Source organism: Pristiophorus japonicus, chromosome 8 (assembly GCF_044704955.1).
Source record: "Pristiophorus japonicus isolate sPriJap1 chromosome 8, sPriJap1.hap1, whole genome shotgun sequence".
In the NCBI taxonomy this organism is placed as follows: Eukaryota; Metazoa; Chordata; class Chondrichthyes; family Pristiophoridae; genus Pristiophorus; species Pristiophorus japonicus.
Window position 1 is genome coordinate 115,642,529 of NC_091984.1, and position 13,236 is coordinate 115,655,764.

General features: G+C 44.0%; 1 protein-coding gene across 1 annotated transcript in view; it reads right to left on the minus strand.

Annotated features, from left to right (window-relative positions):
- Positions 1 to 855: 855 nt before the first annotated feature.
- Positions 856 to 13,236, minus strand: part of ro60 (Ro60, Y RNA binding protein) — a 51,207-nt gene continuing 38,826 nt past the window's right edge. The window contains exon 9 of the mRNA XM_070887328.1: positions 856 to 1,265. Coding sequence (XP_070743429.1) covers positions 1,227 to 1,265 — 39 coding nt within the window. The 3' untranslated portion in view covers positions 856 to 1,226. The remainder of the gene's footprint in view (positions 1,266 to 13,236) is intronic.

A 13,236-nucleotide genomic window follows, 5' to 3' on the forward strand; every position in this document is an offset into this window, starting at 1 on the left:
AATTTCTACAGATAAATTGTTGAAACTTACAGGTTTTTGCAGCATGTCTGCCCCCGCACCTCCAGCATGAGCTGAGATTGTTGTGAACAAAAGGGCTGTTACCAGGCATTCCTCCCTGATTGTCTCTTTGATTACTCTTGAGCACTCTGTTAGTGGGTGTCAATGGCCTCATCCCGGGACGCATTGTCCACCGAGATGGCGTAAATGTCCATTCAACCTGCCATTGTCTCTGTTGAGGATCCACTCTAGAGTCTGTTGCTGCCTGGGTGGTGTCGAATTGCCCTTGCCTGCGGAGTTCTGAGTCACGTTTACAATGTTAACTCCCTGCTCCATCGCTACGTTGGGAGCAGAGTTGCGCACGTATTTTATCTTGGTTTCCTCCTCCCCTGCCCTGAAGGTCTGAGCCATCAACGCCGCCGCTTCCAAGGTCAAGTTCTTGGTCTCAATTAGCTTTCTGAAAATCCCGGCATGACCAATGCCCTCAATAAAGAAATCCCTTAACATCTCCCCCCTGCAGGCATCTGTGAACTTAGAGGGGCTGGCCAAGTGCTGAAGGTCCGCAACGAAGTCCGATATGCTCTGTCCTTCCTGACGTCGGTGTGTATAGAATCGGTGTCGGGCCTTGTGTATACTGCTCGCTGGTTTGAGGTGCTCACCGATCAGTTTGCTGAGCTCTTCAAAGGTTTTGTCCGCCGGTTTCTCGGGCGCGTACGTCTGAGGTCCACAGCTGGTCAGTAGATGCGCCCTTCGGTTGTCAGCTGCTGCATCTTCCAGCCAGTACTTCGTGACAAAGCTCTGCTGGAGCTTCTCAACGAAATCGGCCCAGTCCTCACCAACACAGTACCATTCCTCTGTGCTACCGGTGGCCATTCTCGTGAGTCATTGATTCCTGTTTTTTGTCGCCAAATGTAATGTACTTACACACTACTATAAATTCACACGAGGCACATTCTGCAGACAAGGTCACTCTGTGACCCGAACCTTTATTCACAGGACCAAGAAGTGATGACCCTGCGTGGGACCTCTCTTTATATACCGGATGACCAGGTGAGGAGTGTCTCCCACAAGTTCACCCCCTGTGGTCAAGGTGTGCATTTCTTAGGTGTATACAGTATGCAGTGTTGTTACATGAAGGTTACATACATGACACAGCTGAAGAACTTTAGGAAGGTGAACAGTTAGTCATTTCCAAGCTGCTCTTGCAAGCCGATGAGTCTGAGAGGCGGTTAGCTGTCGATCTTCATGATTACAAGTGGCCTAGAGATCTAGGGAAGAACCGAGAGAAATAATTTAGAAGGTAAATACCCACAAAGAAAATCAATAGCCATCTTAATCTTGTACGTTCAATTCTTTCCTTTAACCAGGATTCTGTTATTGAAAATATTTAGAATTCACTTTACTCAACTTAGAATGTGTCCTTTCTTTACAGATCTATACTAATTACACAGGGCCCTGTATCATTGTGTGATGTTCTGTATAACATTTGGATCCACTTTAGTCTCAGATATCAAAAGAAGTGGCTGCCCTCAATGGAACCATATCGATATTACAGGATATAATCCAAACAGCAGCTGATCCCAACAATTTAGTTACCACCTTCTAATCCACTGCTAGACTCGCAGTATCCTCTGTGCATTTCACAAATGTTTGAACATAACTCCTCCCTTCCAATTTTTCCATTCTCTTGTTCTCACTGACTTATGTTGTGGTAATGCTCCTCCGAAGAAGGTAACTCTCAGTCACCTAATCCAAGACGCTGTTAAAAAGAGCTGAACCAGTATCAGCAGAATAATTACACTTGGGTAGTTCATCACCACAAGCCAACTCCTGTCTTCACCCAGTATCCAAACTGATAAACACAGCCAGTCTTCAAGATGAGGTACCATGGTTAATTCCCACCAGGCTCAGGGATGCTGACAATGTAATGGCTCCGTCCAGTGGTTCAGCGAACAGCATAGACCAAGGATCAAGCTTGAGTACTTTTTGGTCTTTATGCTGCACTTATCCATCATGTTTTATTCACTTCATGTGTTCATTCACTATAAGATGCATTACTTTCAGAACTTAAGATAAGGAAAGGTTATTGGGTGATTCGGAGCTCACCACTCCGATACCCTAAGGGGGAGAAATTCATATTGTTTGCGCCTCCCTAGGGGGTGATAACGGGGTGCAAATGATTTCTCGCCCGGAGCACGGGGCTGCTACTGTCTCCTGTGAAATTGCGCGGGAGTTAGCGAAGGCGCAAACCTGCAGCTATCTGCTCCTGCCGATAGCGCCTCGGGCCGCTGTGCCGGCGATGATGATGTCATCGCTGTGCATGGGGACCTATTTTTGCCCCGGAGCAAAACTTTGGTCGTGCCCCGTGAGGCCGCCATGGGCGATGTCCACACCAGCCCTTGCTGGTCACAAACCAGGCTGCACTCCCCTCGCGGAGCGAAAATGAAAGGGGAGGTCAATGGATCAATTTTCTTTCTCTGGCCGACTTACCGGTCGCGGCCTTGCCTTGTGGAATTTGCAGGAGCTGTGCCGCTATGCTGCAGCCTGGCACTTTGCTTCTGTGCTGGGCTGCTGCCACGCCACCCTGCCCCCTTCTCCCTATTGCAGATGGAAGGGGAGGGTCCTGTGCTCCCACCAGCGCTAAGTGGCGCTCCACGCAATACTGGTAAATTCCCGCAGTTAGCGCCCCAGTGAGGAAGTGGCGTGCGCAACATTGCACTTCACTTCCTCTCGAATGCGGTAACCCCAATTTCGCTGCCGGGGCAGGACTTCTACGCCAGAAGTCCCGCCTTGCCTCGGTTACCGCCCCCAAACGGGGTGCTACCGAATTTCAGTCCCTAACTCTCCCATTCTAACATCAAGGTGTATTTTGACCATTTCTAATGTTCTTACCTATACTACCAGAAAAGTTATTCTAAACATTCATCACTGAGGATAGAAATTCCATTTAAGATCAATTCTAAATCTATTTTTCATACTAATTTAAATTGACATCCTCTAGTCCCATTTTCCTGGCTTAAATTAAAGTAATATTCAGTTTTCCATGTCTATACCATTTTATGCAACTTGATGCGGTTCCTCCTTAATTGCCTTCTTTCTAGATGGTGAAACTTAAAGTTTTCTAATATTTCCTCATTGTGCATCCCTTTATGCTTGGGAATGGTTGTGTTACTCTTGCTGTGTCCTCTGTTCCCTATATATTTGCCTTGATCCTTACTGGTGCTGATTGTATGAGATAATCTTAAATGCAATCATGTGATAATTTACCATCTCTCCTCCCAACTAAGGCTGTGTTCTGCTGGTTATTCTGATCAGTCAAAAATTAGGACTTGGCACCTTGAGCTTTTGCCAGATACACAAGTTCTGATTCTGTTCCTTCATTTCCAGGAGGGCATTACCAATTTAAAGCAGGCTGAATGAAATTGGCCATTTTTTACAACATTGTCTTTACATATCCTTATTTCATACAATATTCAATCACAAACTTATCCGAAAACATGGCTCCACAACTCCTCCTTCTCAAGCAGCATAATGCACCCAGCCATCTGAACATCACGTACTCTTGGTACACCCTCTCCCACATACATTGGTGTCAGCTGTGGCTCAGCGGCTCTGTCATCGAACTACAGTACACGGACAATGCTTGCGTCTGTGCACATTCAGAGGCTGAACTCCAAGCCATCGTCAACATCTTCACCCAGGCGTACAAAAGCATGGACCTTACACTAAACATCTGTTTCACAAAGGTCCTCCAGCAACCTGACCCTACCACACAGCACTGCCCCCAGTCATCAAAATCCACAGCGCGGCCTTGGACAACGTGGACCATTTTCCATACTTCAGGAGCCTACTATCAGCAAGGGCAGACATTGACGATGAGGTCCAACACTGCCTCCAGTGTGCCAGCGCAGCCTTCGGTCGCCTGAGGAAGAGAGTGTTTGAAGACCAGGACCTTAAATCTGGCACCAAGCTTATGGTCTACAGGGCAGTAGTGATACCTGCCCTTCCAAATGTATCAGAGATGTGGACCATATACAGTAGACACGTCAAAGTGCTGGAGAAGTACCAGCAGCGCTGCCTCCGCAGGATCCTGCAAATCCACTGGGAGGTTAGACGCACCAACGTCAATGTTCTCGATCAGGCCAACATCCCCAGCATCGAAGCACTGACCACACTCGACCAGCTCCATTGGTCAGGCCACATTGTCCGCATGCCCAACACGAGACTTCCAAAGCAAGTGCTCTACTCGGAACTCCTACACGGCAAGCGAGCAGAGGAAACGTTTCAAGGACACCCTCAAAGTCTCCTTGATTAAGTGCAACATCCCCACTGACACCTGGGAATCCCTGGCCCAAGACCGCCCGAAGTGGAGGAAGAGCATCCGGGAGGGTGCTGAGCACCTCGAGTCTCGTCGCCAAGAGCATGCAGAAACCAAGCACAGACAACGGAAGCAGCATGCGGCAAACCAGACTCCCCACCCACACTTTTTTTCAACCACTGTCTGCCCCACCTGTGACAGAAACTGTCATTCCCGTATTGGACTGGAGTCACCTGAAAACTCACTTTTAGATTAGAAGAAAGTCTTCCTCGATTTCGAGGGACTGCCTATGATAATGATGATGGTAGCACTCTGACCTCTAGGTCAGAAGGTTGTGGGTTCAAGTCCTACTCCAGAGATTTGAGCACAAAAAACTCCAGGCTGACAAGAGGGAGCACTGCACTGTTGGAGGTGCCTTTTTTTTTTGATGAGACTTTAAACTGAGGCCCCATTTGACCCCTCAGGTGGATGTAAAAGATCCCATGGCATTATTTCAAAGAAGAGCAGGGGAGTTATCCCCGGTGTCCTGGCCAATATTTATCCCTCAATTAACATAACAAAAACAGATTATCTGGTCATCATCACATTGCTGTTTTTGGGAGCTTGCTTGTGCACAAATTGGCTGCCGCGTTTCCCACATGACAACAGTGATTACATCCCAAAAGTACTTCATTGTGCTTTGAGATGTCCGGTGATTGTGAAAGGCACTATATAAATGCAAGGTTTTCTTTCTTAAGCTGGGGCAAATTCAATACAAATTTTGACAATGTCTCCAAGACTACAAATCTTGCTTTCTTTAGCAGAAGGTGGTGTAGGAGCCACCGCCCACCCATTCCCCTTGCGTTGATCTGCCTTCGCGGAAGGAATGTGTGAGAAATGGAATGTGGGACTGTTCTGAGAGAAAGAGAGTTCCAATTCTAGAAGCAGAACTACAGAATAGCAGAGGAATTCTACACCAAGTTCATTCATATTTGCACGGAGGGGGAATGGGAAAACAAGTGTTGTGCTGAGGACCTGGCTTAAGCATACAAAAAGAGGCTAAATCAAGTACTTAAGAGTTAACTTTTATGAAGCCATGGATGATTACACATTAGCAATTCAAAACAAAGAAGATTTTGAAGTTCCATATTTATAATCGAGGACTGACCCGATTTAGAATAGGATTTTTTGGCCAGGCATGCGTCTTGAACAGACACTAATTGATTAAAAAAAAAGAAAGTAGAGGATGTTAGAAATGCAGCAGCTAGACTATAAACATTGGTTCTGCATGTGTGAGTACGATTTTTAAAAGTAAGCAATGTCAAAAGTGTATTCCTGAATAAGCTTTAGTGTAAGTTTAATGGTAGTGAAGGCATGGCTCAGAGATTGCATAGATTTATGGGGCCAATTTTCCACATTGCCGACTTTTGGCGCAGTTGTAGAGGTACGTCCGATTTTTTAAGAGGCCGACTGCGGCAAAAAAAAGTTGCAAGTTTCGCCGTAATAAATTTTGAATGTGGTGCGGCGCAGATTGTCCTTAAGCTTGGTGGGTGCAGCTTAAGGTCTGCGCCAAAAACGGAGGTTGCCAGGGTAACGAGGGATACACTGAAGGGCCGAGGCTGGAAAGTGAAACATACGGCACTCCTATCCCGGGCCAAAAGGACACCCATCCCCGGTGCCGCTCCTATCCAGGGTGGAATTCCCCCCGCCCCCTGTACCGCTGCTATTCCGGGCCAAATGGCCCCCTGCCCTCGGTGATACCCCTATCCTGGGCCAAATGGCCCCCTGCCTCCGGTACCGCTGCTATTCCGGGCCAAATGGCCCCCTGCCCTCGGTGATACTCCTATCCTGGGCCAAATGGCCCCCTGCCTCCGGTGCCGGTGCTACCCCGGGCCATAAGACCCCCCCGCACCCGGTGCCACTCCTATCCCAGGCCAAAAAGCCCCCTGCCCTCAGTGCCGTGTCTTCTTCCCTCCCTCCAAAACCTAACTCAGCTGCGCTAAAACAATGGCGCCTTCTCTGCACCGATTTTCTTAAGTTTAGGTAAGGTTTTTCAGAGCGGCGCACTGCGCCGTTTTTGAAAAAATCCTAGTTGGCCAAACTTGCTTAAATGGCCAGAAATGGCGCTGCCGGCAGCTGGCACCCCCAGTGATGTCAAAAAATCGGAACTAAAAAAACTGGAGCAGAAACTTTAGTCTGCTCTAAAAAAAACGGGCGCCAAAAGTCGGCGCAGAATGGTGGCGAAAATTCAGCCCATATATAATGTGTGTTATGAAATTTATATTGTAAACTTTGACTAAATGTGGCCTAAAACTGGTCATCTTTATCACTGATTTTATGCTGCTACTTGTGGATTGAAGCAAAACTGTTTCTACTTCAAATCAGGGAAAAGGGTGAGGTAAAACTTGGGAGTCAAATCAGCACTTTATCTTCTGCATCCAGGCTGGAATATGAATCCAACCTGGGTGAAGATCAGGACACCATAGAGTCATGCTGCAAAATGGAGTTATGCTGCCAGGTGCACCCTGACTGTGTTGTCACGTCCAAAGCTCATGTTTAACATTGGTTTGAGGATTGTTACATCCAAAAAAGGAATAAAGAAGGCCATCAGGAAAGGTGAAGAAAGCAGATCTTTCCTTGTTTGGTCATTAATTATGAACCCAGGCAGCATTTTGCAGCTTTAAAAAAAAAAGCAAGTTTAAATAAGACTCCTGTTTCTCTTTAGCTCTCCATCCTTCTGTTTTCCATTAAGCCTCGAATCCCTGTAACTGTAATACATTATGCTCTAAAAAGAGCAAGGGAGTTATCCCCAATCAACATACCATAAACTGATTACCTGGTCATTATCACATTGCTGTTTGTCGGAGTTTGCTTATGCACAAGTTGGCTGCCGCGTTTCTCACATTACAACAGTGACTACACTCCAAAAGTACTCCATTGGCTGTAAAGTACTTTGAGACGCCCCGTGGTCGTGAAAGGCACAAAATAAATGCAAATCTTTCTCTTTCATTCTGACCGCCACATACATTACAATTCCCAGAAGCATCTTGCAATAGCACTACTGAGGCCCACTCCCTCCTGCTGTCTTTCTATATTTTTTAAGCATGCCCCCCCCCACCCAAAGCCCCTCATTGGAGCAAATAGTGTGGGGGGGGGGGGGGGGGGGAAGTGTTGTAGCAACAGTCAGGAGAAAAGGGTAATAAAAAGGAAAGTGAAAATAAACGAAGAGAAAAAAAACAATATGCAAATGTCCAGGAGCCAGTCTCTGATTTGAGGAACTACAACTTCAGCAGTGCTGTAGCCTGGGAAGAGGCGAGAGGGACACACAGAGAGAACAAAGCAAAACACTTGCTTACAGGGAAAGGTGAAGAGCTTCTTTTCACACATGCTAATCAACAGCATTCACACAGGCCTTTTGTCCCTTTAGATAAAGTACGTGATGCAATTCAGATTGGAGGAGAAAACAAAGATTTAAAAATGCTCAGCATTTTCAGCAACCCAAATTACCAACACTTTTTATTTTCCTATACAGGTTCCAAAAGTGTTTATAAACGGGACGTGCATTGGTGGTGGTTCAGATACTGTTCTACTCCATTCCAAGGGTAGACTACCGGACTTGGTGAATAGGTGCGATTCAAATTCCGTCATGGAAGGAGTCTGCGTTTTTCTTTGATACCAAACAGAAGCATCATTCCAAGCTCACTATTACTTGTGGAATAAACTTAACAAATTAAAATGCATCCAGTTGGACTGATTAGCAAGATTTGTTCTAAAATCAAGTAAATTTATCAAAGCATTTGAATTATGAAAGCAAATTAAACTTCCTATTTTTCAGCCCTCAGTATGGAGGTCGGTCACTTTGTCCATGAGGAATGAAGAACCTATACCCCTCCAAAGTCACATTGAGCACTTTCATGAACTTTCTAGGTTGCAGAGAAGTAATAATAAAAGCCTAGAAGCTGGCGACCTGCCTCTGCAGCCATTCAAGAAGTGTTGTGTGATGGGAGAGAAAAAAAACAACCAGAAAGACATTAAATGTCACAGCACTAAATGTTTTTCTTAACACTTTATTTCAACTGGATTAAAGAATAGAAAAACAATTGAATGTGTATAGTTAATGTAAAGGCAGTTAACAGTAACCTTCATATTTGTGCATCATCATCACATTTAGTTTGACAAGTGGTGTTTTCAAGTGGCAATATCCAACTTCAATGGAAAGAGCAACTCTAGAAATGAAACAGCAGTGACCTGTTTTAAACTGCCAATGCTACCTGGTAGATTCTACCATTAGGTACATAAAGACAGATAAAAATTCAAAGTTCTGTGAGACGTATATTTGCAATAACAAGAATAGGTTGAACTTTAGCAAGTTTTAGCTCAATATGCATAGAGTTTTGTTGAGCGAATCTTGCCAGTGGCAATATCTGTTTTAATCAATCTACATGGTACAGATTTTTTGAAGTGACAAAACTAAATCTATACAAAATCCATTTTTCCTCCAGCATTATTTAATACAGTAATTGTATGACTTAATCAGTCATATTTAAATTGATCTTCATTTTAAATCAGCTAGAAAGACAAAAAAGTTACTTTGCTTGCAAACACATGAAACTGATTTGATCAAACTACACAATCTCACAAAGTGTTACGTTTTCTACACAAGACAGTATAAAAGATGAGGTATAATTAACACGCTTGTTTATCAAAATAGGTGAAAGTGATGGACGTGTCAAAGTGATGGACAAACTTGTACTCTATTTTACGTACAGGATAATAAATCTCCAGCGAATGGCAATTTTATATTATGTTACTCAAAAATGGTAACCAGAAATGAAGAATCTTAATCCTTTACTTGCTTCTTTGGTCAGATTCAAAATATTGCAAATGTGCAGGATGGCATTTATATTTTATCTGTCATTCTTAAAACAGAGACTCTCCTCTGCAGTGAAATTTTGCTCAGCAGAAATTAGGCAGCCAACAAAAGAGATATGGAGTGGAAAAGCTGTAAAACTGTAAACTGAAGTGGTGCATGGGGATCCCTGCAAACAAAAGCCAACTGCAAGACAAATAAAAGCTCGGAATGTCCAGGTACAATCTGTTGAAAGTGAATGCAAATAAATATGAAATACAAAGGGAAGAATACATTTGAAAAGCTATTGTGTGTATCTGTACAAATCAAATAGAACATTGCCAAGTGCCATAAAGATGATAGAGCAGTCAATAAAAACAAACCATTAAACCCCAGTGATTTGTATCAAGTGTAAAAGTGAACTGTAGGACAGGTGGACAGAGTTCAAGACCAGCTTGTGCCACAAATTCAATTTTACAATGCAAGAAATTACATGCAGCTTCTGTTATTCTGAGAATGCTCCTGTGAAGCGTATTGCGACTTTCTTGCTACGTTAAAGGTGCTATATAAATGCAGGTAGTTGTTTATGGACGAATCAAAATTCAAACACGGACTGTAACATTGTCTTGGGCGCAGCCAAATCCCCAAATCTCAACATTTTAATTTTGGCAGATGAATGTAAAGATCTTGACTAAATGGTCATAGGCTTTAAACATACAAGTACCTGATTATTTGCACAGAACATAACATATACTTTTATGTCAGAGTCCATAATAATTTGATCAAGATCTTTTGGTTCAGCTGAAAAGCTACAAAAAGCAATGCATTCACAAGCAGACTTTTCATATTGTTAATGGCTGCCCTTCTCTGCTGCTGCCCACTCCCATTTTTCTTGTTTTTAATTATTTAAAAAAAATCCTTAGTTGGTCCTTCAGTTTGGAGGTGAAATCTGAGCAATAACTTATTAAATTGCCATAGCTCAAGACCAAAAAACAACACTGTAAAATCTTAGCAAACTAAATTTGTGACTAGGTTCAGCCGCATGACCCAAATTGTTGATTCATAAAGTTGTCCACTCTTGTGTTGCTGCAGCTATAACTGACACAATATGGACTCGTGACTGGTGTTGATTTTCAGCTAATCTTCTGAAACCCTCCAGTTTAGACTGCTGTTCAACTTGTGTGGAAATACTTCTATATGTTCCTCCCTAATTCTTTACCCTAAAACAGATTTTAACCTGATTAATGACGACTGCTAATGTTTTCTATCTAATTAATTCTACCTAGAATCAGAGTTGTTACAGCACGGAGGGCGGCCATTCGGCCCATCGAGCCCTTGTCGACTCTCTGCTAGTCCCACTCCCCTGCTCTTTCCCCATAGTCCTGCAAAAAAATTTCCTTCAGGTACTTATCCAACTCCCTTTTGAAAGATAAGATTGAGTCTGCTTCCACCACCCTTTCAGGCAGTGCATTCCAGAACCCAACCTAATGGTGCAACAAAATCCAATTGAGGCTTCACTTGCCTGACAGACCAAGTACTATCGTAGTATTTCAATACCTTGCAAGGCCCCAATTGTAGAGCTCTTTATTCCAACTTTCACTCATTAAATTTCCATCTTTCCTAGCCATCATTTTCACTAGATCTTCATGGTTCTACCTGCTGCATTACATCTTATTGGACCCAATTTGTTAAATTACATTTAAATATGCTGCTGCTGTCATTTTTCCATGGAGGAATGTACATTGGGCAGATTACATCAGATACGGACAGCATAAAAAGTGTAGAAATATGCAGGCAATGGCAACAGAAGATGGGAAGATCAGAGAGTAAGGTGCCTTGAACATAGAAATGAATTACCAATTGAAACTGAAGTTTAGTCAATCCTTCCTTAGCATAGCCAGTAACAATTAGAAACATAGAAAATAGGTGCAGGAGTAGGCCATTCGGCCCTGCACCGCCATTCAATGAGTTCATGGCTGAACATGCAAATTCAGTACCCCATTCCTGCTTTCTCGCCATACCCCTTGATCCCCCTAGTAGGAAAGACGACATCTAACTCCTTTTTGAATATATTTAGTGAATTGGCCTCATCAACTTTCTGTGGTAGAGAATTCCACAGGTTCACCACTCTCTGGGTGAAGAAGTTTCTCCTCATCTCGGTCCTAAATGGCTTGCCCCTTATCCTTAGACTGTGACCCCTGGTTCTGGACTTCCCCAACATTGCGAACATTCTTCCTGCATCTAACCTGTCTAACCCCGTCAGAATTTTAAACGTTTCTATGAGATCCCCTCTCATTCTTCTGAACTCCAGTGAATACAAGCCCAGTTGATCCAGTCTTTCTTGATAGGTCAGTCCCGCCATCCCGGGAATCAGTCTGGTGAACCTTCGCTGCACTCCCTCAATAGCAAGAATGTTCTTCCTCAAGTTAGGAGACCAAAACCATTCACAATACTCCAAGTGTGGCCTCACCAAGGCCCTGTACAACTGTAGCAACACCTCCCTGCCCCTGTACTCAAATCCCCTCGCTATGAAGGCCAACATGCCATTTGCTTTCTTAACCGCCTGCTGTACCTGCATGCCAACCTTCAATGACTGATGTACCATGACACCCAGGTCTCGTTGCACCTCCCCTTTTCCTAATCTGTCACCATTCAGATAATAGTCTGTCTCTCTGTTTTTACCACCAAAGTGGATAACCTCACATTTATCCACATTATACTTCATCTGCCATGCATTTTCCCACTCACCTAACCTATCTAAGTCACTCTGCAGCCTCATAGCATCCTCCTCGCAGCTCACACTGCCACCCAACTTAGTGTCATCCGCAAATTTGGAGATACTACATTTAATCCCCTCGTCTAAATCATTAATGTACAATGTAAACAGCTGGGGCCCCAGCACAGAACCTTGCGGTACCCCACTAGTTACTGCCTGCCATTCTGAAAAGCACCCATTTACTCCTACTCTTTGCTTCCTGTCTGACAACCAGTTCTCAATCCATGTCAGCACACTACCCCCAATCCCATGTGCTTTAACTTTGCACATTAATCTCTAGTGTGGGACCTTGTCGAAAGCCTTCTGAAAGTCCAAATATACCACATCAACTGGTTCTCCCTTGTCCACTCTACTGGAAACATCCTCAAAACATTCCAGATGATTTGTCAAGCATGATTTCCCTTTCACAAATCTATGCTGACTTGGACCTATCATGTCACCTCTTTCCAAATGCGCTGCTATTTCATCCTTAATAATTGATTCCATCATTTTACCCACTACTGAGGTCAGGCTGACCGGTCTATAATTCCCTGTTTTCTCTCTCCCTCCTTTTTTAAAAAGTGGGGTTACATTGGCTACCCTCCACTCGATAGGAACTGATCCAGAGTCTATGGAATGTTGGAAAATGACTGTCAATGCATCCGCTATTTCCAAGGCCACCTCCTTAAGTACTCTGGGATGCAGTCCATCAGGCCCTGGGGATTTATCGGCCTTCAATCCCATCAATTTCCCCAACACAATTTCCCGACTAATAAAGATTTCCCTCAGTTCCTCCTTCTTACTAGACCCTCTGACCCCTTTTATATCCGGAAGGTTGTTTATGTCCTCCTTAGTGAATACCGAACCAAAGTACTTGTTCAATTGGTCTGCCATTTCTTTGTTCCCCGTTATGACTTCCCATGATTCTGACTGCAGGGGACCTACATTTGTCTTTACTAACCTTTTTCTCTTTACATATCTATAGAAACTTTTGCAGTCCGTCTTAATGTTCCCTGCAAGCTTCCTCTCGTACTCTATTTTCCCTGCCCTAATCAAACCCTTTGTCCTCCTCTGCTGAGTTCTAAATTTCCATCAGTCCCCAGGTTCACTGCTATTTCTGGCCATTTGTATGCCACTTCCTTGGCTTTAATACTATCCCTGATTTCCCTTGATAGCCACGGTTGAGCCACCTTCCCTTTTTTATTTTTACGCCAGACAGGGATGTACAATTGTTGTAGTTCATCCATGCGGTCTCTAAATGTCTGCCATTGCCCATCCACAGTCAACCCCTTAAGTATCATTCGCCAGTCTATCCTTGCCAATTCACGCCTCACACCT